This window comes from Ammospiza nelsoni, chromosome 28 (assembly GCF_027579445.1).
Source record: "Ammospiza nelsoni isolate bAmmNel1 chromosome 28, bAmmNel1.pri, whole genome shotgun sequence".
In the NCBI taxonomy this organism is placed as follows: domain Eukaryota; kingdom Metazoa; phylum Chordata; class Aves; order Passeriformes; family Passerellidae; genus Ammospiza; species Ammospiza nelsoni.
In genome coordinates this window covers 2,820,197-2,837,787 of record NC_080660.1, presented here as the reverse complement: position 1 = coordinate 2,837,787, position 17,591 = coordinate 2,820,197, and the positions used below count along the sequence as shown (strand labels likewise).

Below are 17,591 nucleotides of genomic sequence, written 5' to 3'. Positions count from 1 at the left end.
GTCGGGAGCTCGGGTGAGGACACACAGCAAGGACGTTCTGCTCACAATGTGTCAGGAGCCAGGACATCCCTCTGGCCGGCCTGGGGGGCTGCAACCCCTGCCAGGGGGCACAGGGACCCTGGCACAGAGCCCAGAATGCCCCTGTGTGGGTTTGATTATGACCCATGGAGCAAGTTAACAACCTTAGATGAAGATCAGCGAGCCACAACAGTTTAAGTAAAATAATAGTGAAGTTATCGTAAGGTGAAAAAATAGATTTTAGGGTTTTCAGAATGGGGGTTCAGGAGGCAAGATGGAGGGAACTGGGTGTGTTCAGCCTTTCTGCTTCTTCTTCTTGGCCTCCATCTTCTGCTGTGATGGTGGCACTTTTAGATTGGTTTAGAGTGGAAGCTCACTGTCTAACACAGGTGTTGGAAAGTAATTGTAAATATTGTACAGGTAGTTTTTTGTATAAAGACATAACACTGCCCAGGGGCAGGCAGAGTGCCTGGAACTGTCCTGCTGGAGGGACTTCGGCAGGGCAGGAGAAAATTTTTTATAGATAAGACACAATAAACAACCTTGAGACCGAGAACTGAAGAGCCCTGACTCCTTCAAGCGCTGGGCTGGGAAAAGAAACTTTCCCACTTTTCTTGGGGCCACTCTGAGCAGCAGAGACCCTGACACCAGTGCAGCCCCCTGAGGGTGAGGGAGCACTGGGAGGGTGAGCTGGGTTCGTGTCCACCCTGGTGTGCCCATGTCCTACCCTGCCGTGTTTACTGTCCCCATGTCCTACCCTGCCGTGTCTGCTGGGCCGTCCTGGGGGCTGCTCTGAAGCCCCCTGGGCCTGCCTGGGGGTGCTGCTGGATCCTGCCTTGGCTCTGGCTGTGCTGTCCTCACCGAGGGGCTTGAAGGTGCTGAAGAGGGGCCGGTCCTCGTCCATGGAGTGCCCTGTGCCAGGGAGAGGGGAGAGGAAAAGGCTCAGGGCAGGGGGGTCTCCTTTGGGGAGAGCACTCCAAGACACCCCCACAGTCACCATCAGCTTCACCTTGTGCTCCCCAAGCTCAGGCTCAGCACCCTGATCCTCCCCAGGCTGCAAAATTGGGGGGACAGTGACCCTGGCACCCCAGAGGAGAAAGGGGGACACTGATGTAGGTGGGGAGGAGCTCAGGAGGGAGCACATGAATTCTCCATCCCCTCTGAATCCTCAGTGTGTCAGCTCAGCCCTGGGAAGGGGTGGGAGAGGCTGAGCAGCTCCTGAGGGGCCTTGAGCTTGACCCTGAGCTGCCAACACGCAGCAAAACAACGTTAAGGCCCAGCAGAGGCTGGAGGGGGTGGAAGATGCTGGGGCTGGATGGATCTGGAGGCAAAGCTGTCAGAGGAGTGGGTCGAGGCTTTTCTGAGAGCAAGGGGATCCAACCCCCTTTTCTGACAGCGAGGGGACCCAGCCACCTTTTCAAGGGGACCCAGCAAAGGCACCCCTTTAAAAGCTCCACCTTTAACCCACAGCAGTGCCCAGCTCAGCCCTGCACCCCTGCAGGCAGGGGAAGGTGAGGAAGGTGTTGACAAAGAGAAACAAAACACCCCAAAACTGCGCTAACCCAGCTTGGGGAGTGCTGGGAAGGAGAATTTGGGGTCAGGTCCTGCCCAGGTCAGGCTGTTGGGGACAATGGCACTGTCCCCAGCTCGCTGTGCATCCCCCTGGGGCAGGATGTGCCTCTGAAACCCTGCAGTGCTGAGGTGGGAACGAGTCAGATCAGCCCTGAAACGGGCTGGGAGTTTTGCTCTGTGTGACAGTTCCGGGCTGAACTTCCCCCTTTGGAGAGGGTAAGATCTGGCAGGAAGGGCTGACGTGGCCAGGGGACCCCAATCCCTCTCTTTTCACCCCATTATTGTGCCTTTTGTCCTGCCTTTGGGCAGGGGGGCATCCCTGCACCTCTTGCTCAGGGTTCACTCCTTGGCTTTGCTGCAAACCTAACCCCAGGCCCCCAAACCCAACCCCAGCTCCCAACCCAAGGTCCTACCTGTGCTCAGTGTCCGTGGCTGGTGATGCAGGGGCAGGGGACAGGCAGGATGGGCAGGGGACAGGCAGGAGGACGAGCAGGGGACAAGCAGGATGGGCAGGACAGGCAGGGGGACGAGCAGAATGGGCAGGGGATGAGCAGGATGGGCAGGATAGGAAGGGAACAGGCAGGGGGACAGGCAGAACAGGCAGGGGACGAGCAGGGAACAGGCAGAGGATGAGCAAGATGGGCAGGACAGGAAGGGAACAGGCAGGGGGACAGGCAGAAAGGGCAGGGGATGGGCAGGGGTGGGCAGGAGGACAAGCAGGGGACAGGCAGGATGGGCAGAGGGACAGGCAGGACAGGAAGGGAACAGGCAGGGGACAGGCAGGAGATGGGCAGGACAGGAAGGGAACAGGCAGGGGGATGAGTAGGAACGGGCAGGGGGATGGGTAGGACAGGCAGGGGACAGGCAGGAGATGAGCAGGGGATGGGAAGGGGACAGGCAGGATGGGCAGGGGACAGGCAGGGGATGAGCAGAACAGGAAGGGAACAGGCAGGGAATGAGCAGGATGGGCAGGGGACAAGCTGGACGGGCAGGATGGGCAGGGGGATGGGCAGGGGACAGGCAGGGGACAAGCAGGATGGGCAGGGGACAAGCAGGGGACAGGCAGGAAGACAAGCAGGGGACAGGCAGGAGGACAGGCAGGGGGAGAAGCGGGATAAGAAGGACAGGAAGGGGATGGGCAGGGGACAGGCAGGAGGACAGGCAGGACAAGCAGGGGACAGGCAGGAGGATGGCAGGGGACAGGCAGGACAAGCAGGGGACAGGCAGGAGGACAAGCAGGACAGGCAGGGGGATGGCAGGGGACAGGCAGGACAAGCAGGGGACAGGCAGGGGGATGGCAGGGGACAGGCAGGACAAGCAGGGGACAGGCAGGAGGATGACAGGGGACAGGCAGGACAAGCAGGGGACAGGCAGGAGGATGACAGGGGACAGGCAGGACAAGCAGGGGACAGGCAGGGGGATGGCAGGGGACAGGCAGGGGGATGGCAGGGGACAGGCAGGACAAGCAGGGGACAGGCAGGAGCACGAGCAGGCTGAGGCAGCCCCGCCGCCCTGCCCTGCTCTGCCTCTGCTGCCGGCCACAGGCAGGAAGCAGCGACCAAAGCCGCAAGAGGCTTCATGTGATGGGGAAACGTCACAGGAAGGTGGCATGGTGGCCCTGCGGTGACAGGCAGGTGACAGCGGCAGCCTCGGCACAGGCTGGGCTGCGGCCAGGAGAGCACTGAGGCCACCTGGCCACCGGCAACGGTGTCATTGTCACTCTTGTCCTGTCTGCATCCTGGGACTTGCCACTGATGGGAACAGGGAGAGCAGAGCTCGGAGGGGACAGCAGGGATCAGAGGGGACAGCAGAACTCGGAGGGGACAGCAGGGATCAGAGGGGACAGCAGGCTCGGCGGGCCCAGGCTCACACCCTGAGCCCAGATTCTGTCCTGGCACGGTGCAATCCTGCACCATCCCCTTCCTCAGACTCTGTGTGCCAGAGCTGGGCCATTCTGGGCCGTTCTGGGCCATTCTGGGCCGTTCTGGGCCGTTCTGGGGGCATTAGCATCCAAGCTGCCAATGCTATGTCTGTGCCACCACGTGTCCTCTGCCACTCTTACCCAGCTGGTGCCAGGGCGAGGGCAGTGCCAGCCCCAGGGCAGTGCCAGCCCCGCTGCATCCCATGGATGGGGAATTACGGCAGGGATTAGGGCAGGGCCAGGCTCACCCATGGCACCATGACAGGGATGGGGGGGTGTTGTTTGTTGGGGGTTTATTTACAAATTATAAATTACAAATGGGATGGGACTGTTGAGGAGTTTGCTTTGAGCTGTTTTATTTTTTAGTATCATGGTTGCGATAATGGGAAGATGTCAGCAATTTACATTTTTGGCAGTAGACAAAGAACTCAATGCTACAACTCACTTTAAAAGTTTTTGACCAATCACACAAAGCAAAAGCACATTGACAGTAGTTCCATCCAACCACCATAAGCACACGTACCTCTGGTTAAAACAATGCTTTCTTATTTCCAATACAATGTCTGCTTGTGAGCCTTAAAACACAATGCACAGAGCTCCTTTATTAAGCTAAGAATTTCCTAATATAGGAAGCATAAAAGCATAAAAAAGTATAAAAGTATATCTTGCTAGATATACTTTTCTGTAGCTTAGGGAGTTATTTTAAACAAGGATTAATACACAAACCATTGTTCTATATTTGTCCTTACTTTCTACTTCTTGTATAATTTTTTTCCCCTGACAAATTTTATGGCTGCTGCTTAGCTCTAATCGCAGTTCTGCTGTTTCTGAGCCTGCCTTTTGCAGCTTCCCCAAACCCCTCAGATTTTAAGGATTAAAATCCTTAAAATTTAGGATTCCCACAGCTGAGCTGTGTGATGACTCCACAATCCCTGCCGTCCGTCTGTTAAAAACAGGTTAGAAACTGTTGTAAAATAGTTGATAGATCATTAAACATGTACTGTTAATTTTGTTATTATATTTTAAAAGAGGTTAAAAAGGTAGTTATAAGAAATATGGTACTCATGTTACCATAACACACCTCAGTGAAGTGCACCACGAGCCAGCCTGGACAGAACTGTAATGGCCAATCAAGGCCTTCAACCTTCGTGCAAATGAAGGGTGTCAAAAACTCCAGTCACTTGGTTTTAAAATTTGAAAAGTTTACTAGTAATAAAATGGTTATAAAAATAGTAATACAATTAGAGTAATAATAATTTGGACAATTTGAATTAGGACAATATGAGACAATAGAGACAAAGAGTTATGGATGTCCGGGTGCCTTTTTCTGGGCAAAATACGCCTGAAAAAGGATCCCCGTTAACAAAGGATTAACCCTTAAAAACAACAGCCTGCTGCATATTCATACATCTCTTCATGATGCATAAATTCCATTCAAATACAGGATTCTGTCTGGTCATCATAACTTCTTCCTCTGAATCCTGACAGCGCCTTTGAGGCGGGAAGAAGTTCGTTTCTTCTGGTAAGAGGGCAATAAATTCTCTTTCTCTGAAAGATTTAAGTGTCCTGTGGCTGCTATCTCACTGCAAGTCCTTTCTTTAAAAAAAGTATCGTTAAAATAGAAACACAGCATCGTTTCTATTTTAACACTTTTTATAACCTAAAACTCTATTTAACACACTACTTAAGATAATTAATACAGCATCACTTTCTAACACAACACATCTAATATCCATTTTAGTATTTGCAAAAAGCCAGTCATAAAATACATGCATTTTTCACAAGGATCCAAAAAGAAACCAATCCAAAGGGACTAAAAAACAATCCAAAGGGGCAAAAAACAGGATAAAAAGGGGATCTGTCCCAGGGAAGCTGTGCTGCTCCAGCTGCACAAGAAAACCCCAACAGCAGGGCTGCAGCATCCTCGATGGGAACACTCCTGCTTGGCCCACAAACCTCGTTGATTTAGGCCTTTTCTTTTTTATAAAAAATACTGAAATCACTTCAGTCCGGGAGCTTGCTCTCGTGTTTATCACGTCCCCAAAACCTTCAGGGCCTCCCACGTTTCTGTGGCTTCCTGTTTGCAATGCTCACCGGAACGGGGAAAGCGCGGCGTGAGAGGGGACAGCGGCTCATCCCGCCTTGTCCCGGCTGTTCCTCAGGTATCTGAGGCTGGAACCACCAGGAATTATTCCTAAAAGGCTTTTTCTGGCTGCTCTGCGCAGCTGGGGGGTTGTTTTCAAGAGGAATGCAAAGAGATCTCCTTGTCCTGAGCTGCTGTGGCCAAAGCCTGGCGCAGCTCCCGGGAATGCTGAGGCTGTGAGGAAGATCCTGGTGCTGAGGAAGGTCCTGGTGCTGAGGAAATCCTGGTACTGAGGAAGGTCCTGCACTGAGGAAGATCCTGGTGCTGAGGAAGAGCCTGGTGCTGAGGAAGAGCCTGGTGCTGAGGAAATCCTGGTACTGAGGAAATCCTGGTACTGAGGAAGGTCCTGGTGCTGAGGAAGGTCCTGGTGCTGAGGAAGATCCTGCACTGAGGAAGGTCCTGGTACTGAGAAAGGTCCTGCACTGAGGAAGGTCCTGGTGCTGAGGAAGGTCCTGGTGCTGAGGAAGATCCTGCACTGAGGAAGGTCCTGCACTGAGGAAGAGCCTGGTGCTGAGGAAGGTCCTGGTACTGAGGAAGGTCCTGGTACTGAGGAAGGTCCTGCACTGAGGAAGGTCCTGGTACTGAGGAAGGTCCTGGTGCTGAGGAAATCCTGGTGCTGAGGAAGGTCCCGGCACTGAGGAAGGTCCTGGTACTGAGGAAGGTCCTGGTGCTGAGGAAGGTCCTGGTGCTGAGGAAGGTCCCGGCACTGAGGAAGGTCCTGCACTGAGGAAGGTCCTGGCCCTGCCAGGGCTGCTGGAGAAGGCTGGAGCTGGAGGTGAGCAGTCCCAGCTCCCCATGACACACCCAGTTTGGGGGGCTGGGGGAGGTTGGGGTTCAACGGGGCTTTTTTGGGGTCCAATGGGACTTTTTGGGGTCCAAGGGGGCTTTTTGGGGTCCAACGGGGCTTTTTGGCAGTTGGATGCTGAGCTGGGAGCTCATTTTTGGGTTTTGCTGGTGAGTGGCAGCAGGACATGGGGGGACAGGACAGGACAGGACAGGACACTCTGCCCCCCCTCTACAGGAGCTCAACAGGCTGTGCCCACCCGTGCCTCAGTTTCCCTCCTTTTGAAAGCAGCTCAATGCCAGGGCATGCCTGGCAAGGCTCGGGGCAATGTGTCCCCGTGCCTTGTGTCCGTCCCCGGGGGACAAACGGACACGCTGTCCCCCCACGGACACGGCACAGAGCCAGGGGTGTTGGTCAGCAGCAGCTGCAGCCGCCCCCGGGCACGGACCCGCCCGGGATGGGGATGGGGCAGATCCGTGCCGTGCCAGGGCCGTGCCAGGGCCGTGCCAGGCCAGCAGAGCCCACCCAGGGGACAGGGGACAGGCAGAGGGGACAGGCAGGGTCCCCTGTGCGGGCTGGGCAGTGAGGAAGAGGAGCTGCTGGATGTGGAGGAAGGCTCGGGGAGGGTAAGGGGACACAGCTGGGCTGGGAGGGGGAGAGGCTGGGGGGGAGCTGGGCTTGGGGACCACCGAGTGTCCCTTAGGGCTTGGGGACTGTCCCTTAGGGTTTGGGGACCTCCAACTGTCCTTTGGGGTTTGGGGACTGTCCTTTGGGGTTTGGGAACTGTCCTTTAGGGTTTGGGGACTGTCCTTTCGGGTTTGGGGACTGTCCTTTGGGGTTTGGAGACTGTCCTTTGGGGTTTGGGAACTGTTCTTTAGGGTTTGGGGACTGTCCTTCGCGGTTTGGGGACGGTCCTTTGGGGTTTGGGGACTGTCCTTTAGGGTCTGGGGACTGTCCCTTAGGGTCTGGGGACCTCCAACTGTCCTTTAGGGTTTGGGAACTGTCCTTTGGGGTTTGGGGACTGTCCTTTAGGGTTTGGGGGACAGTCCTTTGGGGTTTGGGAACTGTCCTTTGGGGTTTGGGGACTGTCCTTTGGGGTTTAGGAACTGTCCTTTGGGGTTTGGGAACTGTCCTTTGGGGTTTGGGGACTGTCCTTTAGGGTTTGGGAACTGTCCTTTGGGGTTTGGGAACTGTCCTTTAGGGTTTGGGGACTGTCCTTTGGGGTTTGGGGACCTCCAACTGTCCTTTGGGGTTTGGGGACTGTCCTTTAGGGTTTGGGGATTGTCCTTGGGGGTTTAGGAACTGTCCTTTGGGGTTTGGTGACTGTCCTTTAGGGTTTCGGAACTGTCCTTTGGGGTTTGAGGACTGTCCTTTGGGGTTTAGGAACTGTTCTTTAGGGTTTGGGGACTGTCCTTTGGGGTTTGGGGACTGTCCTTTAGGGTTTGGGAACTGTCCTTTGGGGTTTGGGAACTGTCCTTTAGGGTTTGGGGACTGTCCTTTCGGGTTTGGGGAATGTCCTTTACGGTTTGGGGACTGTCCTTTGGGGTTTGGAAACTGTCCTTTAGGATTTGGGGGCCACCAACTGTCCCTTAGGGCTTGGGGACTGTCCTTACGGGTTTGGGGACCTCCAACTGTCCTTTAGGGTTTGGGGGCCATCGATTGTCCTTTAAATATATAAAAATAATATTTATTATATAAATAATTCAATATAACATAACATAGTGTAATATATAACCATATATTTACACTTATATATATATATTTATTATATATAGAATATTTATATATTTTTAGTGTAAAATTATATATAAAATAATTGCTATTATTCAACAATATCTATATTATCACTTGGACAAATAGGGGCTGTGGGATTTTAGAGCAGCAAACATTCGGCCATAGCACGAAGTAGCCACAAGTTCCTTGTTGCATGACAATATAAAACTTTCTAATTTAATGCCCATTTGCTACAAGGTTTATTTTGCTTTTCTAACTTATCCCCTTTATTCCCTTTTACTGCACTGTGGTTATTTTTAGTTAATGGGCTGCTGTTGCATGTATACACATATGCTTTGTTATAACTTTTAAACTTTTAACGTTATATAATCACATTGCTACACTATAGACTCTTCAACATCTTATCCAACACAGTTTCTCATTTACTTAAGGCATATTCTTACTCATAGAAACATGAATTTATGAATTTTCTCCTTAATGTCTGTGCACTTTATTTTTAACGTCAATTTTAAATTTAATTTTTAAATCAACTTTTAACTTTATATCATCACATTGCTATGGTGTAGACTCTTCACCATCTTATCGAGTTTCTTACTTAAATTAAATTCTTACTTATACCTATAAAAACATAAATTTTTGATTTTCTACTTAATATCTGTTTATTTTTACATCAATTTTTAACTTTTAATTTAATTTTACATCAACTTTTAACTCTATATAATCACATTGCTATACTGTAGGCTCTTCACCATCTTATCAATACAGTTTCTTCCTTAAATGATATTCTTACTTATAACTATAAAAACATAAGTTTATTATTTTTCTATTTAGTGTCTGTTTATTTTTACATCAATTTTTAACTTTTAATTTAATTTTTACACCAACTTTTAAATCTATATAATCACATTACTATACCATAAACTCTTCACCATCTTATCAATACAGTTTCTTACTTCAGCTTAAATTATATTCTTACTTATAACTATAAAAACATAAGTTTATTATTTTTCTACCTAATGTCTGTGCACTTTATTTTAACACCCATTTTTAACTTTTAATTTAATTTTTACATCAACTTTTAACTTTATATAATCACATTACTACACTGTAGACTCTTCATCTTATCAATACCGTTTCGTACTTAAATTATATTCTTACTTATTACTATAGAAACATAAGTTTATGGTTTTTCTTAATAATTTATGATTACAAGTTTATGATTTTTCCCTTTTTTTTTTTTTTTTTTGTACTTAATGCCTGTGTACTTTATTTTTACATCGGTTTTTGGGCTCCTGGGTGGGGATAATGGCAGGGAGGGGTCACTCACCCATTAATGTTGTCAGGAAAATTAATCCACAAACACCAGAGGTTTATGTCCAAAAATGAGACAGAGGAGTCCTGTAACTTTATTAGAATAAAGGCAGAGGCCCCTGGGGTCTCTCCAATTTTTTGGAGGACTCAGCCTCCTTTTTGTCCCAATTTCCCTCTTTCTTTTCCCATTTCTGAGGTATTTGAGAGGTACAACCCTCCTTATACCAATGATTCCCCTCTAATGTACAACCTTCCCTTTTAATTTTTAATTTTTATGGAATTTAGGGGTTTTCCCCATTGTTTCCTTCATCTTTCAATATCCAATTTCGTCTATCAGCAAAGTCTATTTTTAAAATCAAACCTCTAAAGTTTATTTTTAAAATCAAATCTCTTTTTCCATTCGTCAATCAGCGGAATCCTTCCTTTTATCTCTCAGTGCTGGTTTTATCTCCCAGCTCGTCTGTAAAGACAAATCCCTCACTCCTCTCAACGTCATGGGCAAAATAGACTCGACTTGGGGAAATTAATTGTGTTTATTACTAATCAAATCAGAGCAGGATAATGAAAAGCAAAACCTTAGCAACATCTTCCACCATGCCTCCCTCCCTCCTCAGGCTCTCCCTGCTTCTTCCAGAGGAGCAGGAGATGGGAATGGGGCCCCTTGTGCCCCTTCCCTTCCCTTCCCTTCCCTTCCCTTCCCTTCCCTTCCCTTCCCTTCCCTTCCCTTCCCTTCCCTTCCCTTCCCTTCCCTTCCCTTCCCTTCCCTTCCCTTCCCTTCCCTTCCCTTCCCTTCCCAAAACTTCCCAAAACTTCCCAAAACTTCCCTTCCCAAAACTTCCCAAAACTTCCCTTCCCTTCCCAAAACTTCCCAAAATTTCCCACAACTTCCCAAACCTTCCCCTCCCAAAACTTCCTAAAACTTCCCAAACCTTCCCTTCCCAAACCTTCCCTTCCCAAAACTTCCGAAAACTTCCCCTGCTGTGGGGGGGCGCTGCCAGGGAGTGGCTGAGCTCACCATGCTTTCATCTCTTATTAATCTGTTGTTTTTTTTTTTTAAACCCCAAATTTTGTGTTTTCTCTGCATTTTGCACCCCTTGCACACTGAGGGATGGGGAGGCTGCTGTGACCCCCCCCCCCCATCATTCCTGCTCCTGCCCCATTTCCAAACCCCCCTGAGCAGCTCCTGCAGGTCCTTCCCAAGGGCTGAAAGTCTCCAAATTTCCACCTGCTGGAAAATTCGGTGTAAACTGGGAGAGCTGGGCAGGGGCTGAGCTGTGACACAGCACTGGGGGTTCCCTTTGGGGGGTTCTGGGGGGATACTGGGGGTCCCTGGGAAGGGGCTGAGCTCTGACACAGCACTGGGAATTATTCTGGGAGCATCCTGGGGGTCCCTGGGGGGTTCTGGGGGTCCCTGGGAAGGGGCTGAGCCGTGACACAGCACTGGGGATTCCCTTTGGGGGGTTCTGGGGGGTCCTGGGGGGTTCTGGGGGTCCCTGGGAAGGGGCTGAGCTCAGATGAAGCACTGGGAGTTCCCTTTGGAGAATCCTGGGGGGTTCTGAGGGGTTCTGGGGGGGTTCTGGGGGTCCCTGGGCAGGGGCTGAGCTCTGACACAGCACTGGGAATTCTATTTGGAGTGTTCTGGGGGGTTCTGGGGGGTCCCTGCACCCCCAGGTGTGGCTCAGCCCCTGCCCAGGTGCTGCTGCTGTTCCCCCACAGGACGTGGCTGAGCCCAGGGAGGATGAGGAGGGCCAGGGCCTGGCAGGCACCACCAGTCCGGGCAGCGTGGAGGACACGTATGAGCTGCTGGAGAGGCTGGGCAGGTGAGGGGGGTACGGGCAGGTGAGGGGGATTTGGGTAAGTGAGCAGGAATTTGGGCAGGTGAGGGGATCTGGGAAGGTGAGGGGGGTCCAAACAGGTGAGTGGGATCTACCACAGATGAGCAGAAATCCAGGCAGGCTCAGTGGGATCTGGGCAAGTGAGCAGGAATTTGGGCAGGTGAGGGGGATCTGGGCAGGTGAACAGAATCCCCCCCAGGTGAGCAGGTTGCAGGCAGGTGAACACAGGGCAGGCAGGAATTTGGGCAGGTGAGGGGGGTCTGGGCAGGCGAGTGGGATCCAAACAGGTGAGGGGGATTCAGGCAGGTGAGTGGGATCTGGGAGGGTGAATGAGATTCAGACAGGTGAGTGGGATCCGGGCAGGTGAGTGGAATCCAGGCAGGTGAGCAGGTTGCAGGCAGGTGAATGGGATCCAGGCCGGTGAGTGGGGTCTCGGCAGGTGAGCACAGGGCAGGTGAGGATCCGGGCAGGTTCACTGCGGCACAGGCAGGATCCCAGCTCCATGGCAGCGCCAGGGATACCCGGATTTCTGGGTTCTCCCCCTGCCCGGTGCCAGCCCAGCCGTGCCCCAGCCCCGCTCTCTCCGCAGCGGCCACTTCGGCGTGGTCAGGCTGTGCCGGGAGCGCAGCACCGGCGCTTTCTACGCCGCCAAGTTCCTGAGGATGCGGCGGGGCCGGCCGGGGCTGGAGCGGGCTCAGGTGCAGCGGGAGGTCTCCATCCTCCGGCAGCTCCAGCACCCCAACATCCTGCGGCTCCACGAGCTCTTCAGCAGCGCGGCACAGGTGGTGCTCGTCCTGGAGCTGTGAGTGGGGTCCTGGAGGGTGGGACCCCCTTTTTGTGCCACGTGTTGGAGGTGGCCGAGCTCCCCTGTCCCCCAGGATTGTTATGAATATGAACGAGGCCAAACTTTCGCTGGAGAAAGAGGTTCTCGTTTGTTAAAATGGCTGCAAGGAACGGTGTCGCAGGCATCTTTTGTGAAAAATCCTTTCTTTAGGGTTTTTCCCCCTTCTGGGAAGCTGAGGCCCCAGAAGGGGTATGTAAACACTGGTTATCTGCTGCTGTGGAATGCAACAGGTGCACCTGTGATTGGCCCGTGTTGCATGTTTACAATTAAGGGCCAATCAAAGGCTGAGCTCCCTCTGGGACAGAATCAGAGAGAGCCCCTTTGTTTATTCATTCCTTTTCTATTTTTAGCATAGCAAGCTTCTGAGACTTTTCTCTCTATTCCTATTAGCATAGTCATACTGTAACATATATCATAAATTAATAAATCCAGCCTTCTGATCATGGAGTCGAGATTCTTGTCTATCTCTTTACCTCTGCAAGCCCGGTAACAGAATGGAGTACCCAGGATAAGCCTGAGGGCCCAAACAGCCAAAAACAAAACAGTGCGCTACCCCCAAGTGCACTGGGTTGTTCCCACAAAACAAGTTTCCAAAAAGAAGAACCCTGACCCAACTGAACTCCCCCCATTTATAGCCCACTTTGAGTCCAGGATTGGTCCATTTTGGATCTGCATGGTGAATGGTCCATTCCCAGGCTTCTCATTGGTCTTTAACACCGTTCATTCTGGACCAACTCTTTCTGCAGGGCTTCGAATGATTGCTCAGATCTTCCATCCAATCTCTCTTCAACCTCACCTTGCCCTGCCAGACTGCCCTTCCACCAAACCCTGGACCCTTCTCCTAGAACATTCTAATAATCCCCACTCTTAAGACAATTAACATAACATAATTCATACAATATAATTGAACTATACCCTAACTTAACATAACTTTTACCGATAACAGGATCAGGGGTGGGGAGCTCTTTGACTTCATTGCTGAGAAGGAGATGCTGTCGGAGGAGGAGGCCATCGAGTTCCTGGCGCAGATCCTGAGCGGGGTGGAATATCTGCACGCCCGCCTCATCGCTCACTTCGACCTCAAGGTGGGTATTGCCAGCAGGAGGGGATTATTTACAGACCACAGACGGGACAGGGCTGCTGTGGAACAGGCCTTGAGCTGTTTTATTTTCCAGCATCAGTTATGGCAATGGGAAGCTGCCAGCAGCTCACATCCCAGGCAGCACCCAAAGAACTCAATGTTACAACTCACTTTATAAGCTTCTTGACCAATCTCACAAAGCAAAAGCGCATTGACAGTAGTTCTATCTAATAATTATAACCACACGTACCTTTGGTTAAAACAATGCTTGCTTATTTAAAATACAACACCTGCTTATGAGCCTTAAAACACAACACACAGAGCTCCATTATTAAACTTGAAACTTCCTAATATCTCACTAAATATACTTTTCTACAGCTTAAGGAGTTATTCTAGACAAGTGTTAATACACAGACCGTTGTTTTATTTGTCCTCACTTTCTACTTCTTAGATAATTTTTCTGCTGACAAATCTATGTACAAATCATGGACAGGGCAGGACTGCTGGGAACAGCCCTTGAGCTGTTTTATTCTCCAGCATCACTCTCATCACATGGTTATAACAATGGGAAGGTGCCATCAGCTCACATCCCCAGCAGCAGACCAAGAACTTAATGTTACAGCTTAGTTTACAACTTTTTTTTTGACCAATCACACAAAGCAAAAACACTTTGACAGTATTTACATCTGTATAGTATATATTCTATATTGACAGCAGTTCCATCCAACCACTATAAGCACAGGTATCTTTGGTTAAAACAATGCTTGCTTATTTAAAATATAATACCTGCTTGTAAGCCTTAAAACACAATGCACAGAGCTCCATTATTAAGCTTTAACCTTCTTAATATCTTGCTAGATAAACTCTTCTGTAGCTTAGAGAGTTATTCTAGACACACATTAATATCATTGTTCTGTTTGTCCTTGCTTTTCTACAGTTTAAATAATTTTCCCGCTGACCTGTCTCATGGCTGCTGCTTAGCTCCAATCACAATTCTGCTGTCTCTGGGGCCTGCCTTTTGCAGCTTTCCCCAAAACCCTCTGATTTTGTGGATTCCCACACGTGGGGACCCCCCATCCTCACTCCCTGGAACCCCTGGGTCACCCCGCTGTGCCCTGCCCTGTTCCCACAGCCCGAGAACATCATGCTGCAGGACAAGGACGTCCCCAAGCCCCGGATCAAGATCATCGACTTCGGGCTGGCCCAGCAGCTGCAGGATGGCATCACCTACAGGAGCCTCTGTGGGACCCCCCAGTACATTGGTAGGGCGCTGGCACATCCCTGGGGGTCCCTGCACCCACCCACCCAGACATGCTCCCGTCCCCCTGATGTCCCACCCTGGCTCTGTTTGCCCCCAGCTCCTGAAGTGATCAATTATGAACCACTGAGCCCTGCGACCGACATGTGGTGAGGATCAGGACCTGGGGGGCAGCAGGCTGAGCTGGTGGGTGGGGAGAGGCCCCCCATGGGTGCCACAGGGCATGGGGGGCCCCAGGGAGGGCAGCACCTGACTCCTACCCCTTCATTTCAGGAGCATTGGAGTCATCACCTACATTCTGTGAGTATGGGGCAATGCTCTCTGTGGCTGGGGGAAGCTGAGGCACAGGGATGCTGTGGGTGCTGGTGCTGTCCTGGCACTCAGTGGCTCTGTTGTGTCCCCACAGGCTCAGTGGCCTGTCCCCCTTCCAGGGTGAGACGGATGCTGAGACGCTGTCCAACGTTGTGGCGGGTGCCTACGAGTTTGAGGAGCGCTGCTTCAGCCAGACCTCCGAGCTGGCCAAGGACTTCATCCGCCAGCTGCTGCTGAAGGAGCCACAGTGAGGCCCCATCGCCATCCCTTCCATCGCCTTCCCATCTCTGCCACCACCTACACCTCTGTTATTCCCACCTCCAAAATCTCCGTCCCCATCTTCATTGTTCCTATGGCCATCTCCATCCCATTCTGGTCTCATCTTCATCCCCATCCCCACCTCCATCATCCCCATCTCTCTTTCCATCTCCATCCCATTTCTGTGGTATCCCATCCCATCCCATCCCATCCCATCCCATCCCATCCCATCCCATCCCATCCATCATCTGCATCCCCAAGCCATCGTTATCTCATTCCATCTCTGTTTCCATCTCATTCTCATCCTCATCTCCATTCCCACCATCTCCACCTCCATCTGGTTCCCTTCTCCATCCCCACAAGCAAAATCCTGACGCTGAGCCTATCCCTGACCCTAGCCCTAACCCTAACCCTAACCCTGACCCTAACCCTAACCCTGACCCTAACCCTAACCCTAACCCTAACCCTAACCCTGACCCTGCTCCTAACCCTGACCCTAATTTGACCCTGACCCTAACCCTAACCTGTACCCTAACCCTAACCCTGATCCTAACTCTGACCCTAACCCTAACCCTGACCCTAAAACAAAACCTAACCCTAACCCTGACCCTGACCCTACTCCTAACCCTAACCCTAACTTGACCCTGACCCTAACCCTAACCCGTAACCTGACCCTAATCCCGATCCTAACTCTGAACCTGACCCTAACCCTGATCCTAACCCTGATCCTAACTCTGACCCTAACCCTAACCCTGACACTAAACCAAAACCTAACCTTAACCCTAACCCTAACCCTGACCCTGACTCTGATCCTGACCTTAACACTGACCCTGACCCTAAACCTAACCCTATGGCCTTGACCTTAACGTGACCCTGACCCTGACCTTAACCCTGACCCTAACTCTGACCCTGACCCTAAACCATAACCCTAACCCTGACCCTGACCCTAACCCTAAACCATAACTCTAACCCCAACCCTGACCCTAACCCTGGCCCTAACCATGACCCTGACCCTAACCCTAATCCTGACCCTAACACTGCCCCTGACCCCTCCCCACCCCCAATGTGGGTCTGTGGGACCAGGACCCCCGACCCCAACCCCTCCCCGTGTTCCGCAGGCGCCGCATGAGCGCAGCCGAGTGCCTGGTGCACCCCTGGATCAAGGTAAATGGCACGGGCAGGGGTGGGGGGCACGGTGACACCCTGGCAGCGGGATGGGCACACGGGGACAGTGACAGTGACAGTGGCAGTGCCACGTCCTTGTCCCCGCAGCCCCTGAGCAGGAAGCAGGCGCTGAGCCGCAGCCGTTCCTCCATCAACATGAGAAACTTCCGCAAGTTCAACGCCCGCAGGAAGTGGAAGGTGCCCGGTTGTGGGGTCCCAGCACCCCTGGGGAGCCCCCCAGATCTGGGCAGGGACCGCCGCCTCAGACCCCTCCCTCTGTGTCCCCCTGTAGCTCTCCTACAACACCGTGTCCGCCTGCAACCGCCTGTGCCGCCTGGGGAGGGAGGATGAGGAGCTGGTGAGCCCCCAGATCCCACCCAGCACGGCCTGGGGAGGGGGAAGAAGGGATGGGGGGGGGGGGGGTCTCTTTCAGTTTTTGGGGCAAGAAAGGATTTGGGGGGGTCTCCCTCCGTTTCTCTCTATGGCAGTGCCCCCTGTGCTGCAGACCCCCTGTTAGGGGCATCCCTCCCATTGCTGGGGCAGTGTGATGGGGGCATGGTGCAGGGTGGGGTGCTGTGCACTGAGGGGTGCCCTCTCCTCGGGGGGAAGCCCTGGGCGTGCCCTGCAGCCCCCCCTGTGCCTCCAGCGCCGCTGTGAGAGCGACCCCGAGGAGGAGAGGAGCCCCCAGACCGCTCTGCTGCGCCGGAGGAGAAGCAGCTGCTCCTGAGCTCTTCCAAAAAAGGCAGGAGGAGCCTTGGGGTGCCCACATCGCCCCATCCAAAGGGGCAGAGGCACTGCCAGCTCCAGTTCGGTGGTGTTGGGGGGTCACTGGGGCATCAGCACCCCGCTCCTGCCCTCCTCCCTGCTTTGTCCTAATGAGAAAAATAAATGCCACCTCCTCCTCCTCCTCCTCCTCCTCTTGTCCTGCTTCTCCTTCCCCTTGAGGGCGGCTCGTCACAGCCAGGCAGGTGCTGAGTGCCCGCAGCTTCCCCCCTCACTGCAGGGTTGCTCTTCTGTGGGGACCCCAAAAGTCTCCCGGCACCCCCGATTCACCCTGCCAGGCACAGTGACCCTTAAATTGTCCCTTCTGTGCTATTCCATGAGTTTCTGGCTGCTTTCCCGGTGTCCCCCCCCCCCCAACTGCCAGAACTACTCGGAACCTCCCGCTCCGGCTGGGGAAACTGAGGCACGAGGCAGCTCTTCCTTCCCACCCACTCGGGCGCGGGGGGGCCGCGCTGTTTCCCCCCCCCCCCCCCCCCCCTTCTCTATTTCCCAAACATGCCCTGGCCCTGGCCCTGAGAGTTGTCAGGCTAAATATTTTGTGTGCGGCAGCCGAAAACAAAAGTGAAGGGGCCG

The 17,591-nt window shown here is 52.4% G+C and overlaps 1 protein-coding gene across 4 annotated transcripts; it reads left to right on the top strand.

The window, feature by feature from the left end:
* Nucleotides 1-5,666: 5,666 nt before the first annotated feature.
* LOC132084925 (death-associated protein kinase 2-like) lies at nucleotides 5,667-17,131 on the top strand. Of its 4 annotated transcripts, XM_059490219.1 has the most exons (14): nucleotides 5,972-6,085; nucleotides 6,174-6,209; nucleotides 6,334-6,429; nucleotides 11,200-11,303; nucleotides 11,908-12,120; nucleotides 13,109-13,247; nucleotides 14,376-14,505; nucleotides 14,602-14,650; nucleotides 14,775-14,801; nucleotides 14,908-15,060; nucleotides 16,190-16,235; nucleotides 16,344-16,433; nucleotides 16,528-16,593; nucleotides 16,882-17,131. In XM_059490219.1, exons 5-14 carry the CDS (start codon nucleotides 11,981-11,983, stop codon nucleotides 16,960-16,962), a joined length of 921 nt encoding a protein of 306 aa, XP_059346202.1. In that variant the 5' UTR covers nucleotides 5,972-6,085; nucleotides 6,174-6,209; nucleotides 6,334-6,429; nucleotides 11,200-11,303; nucleotides 11,908-11,980; the 3' UTR covers nucleotides 16,963-17,131. The 4 variants fall into 4 exon arrangements, with proteins under 4 accessions (XP_059346201.1, XP_059346202.1, XP_059346199.1 ...); XM_059490218.1 differs by lacking the exon at nucleotides 5,972-6,085 and adding an exon at nucleotides 5,667-5,857 and having other exon boundaries at nucleotides 6,086-6,191; nucleotides 16,344-16,593; nucleotides 16,882-17,121; XM_059490216.1 differs by having other exon boundaries at nucleotides 16,344-16,593; nucleotides 16,882-17,121.
* The last annotated feature ends 460 nt before the right edge of the window (nucleotides 17,132-17,591 follow it).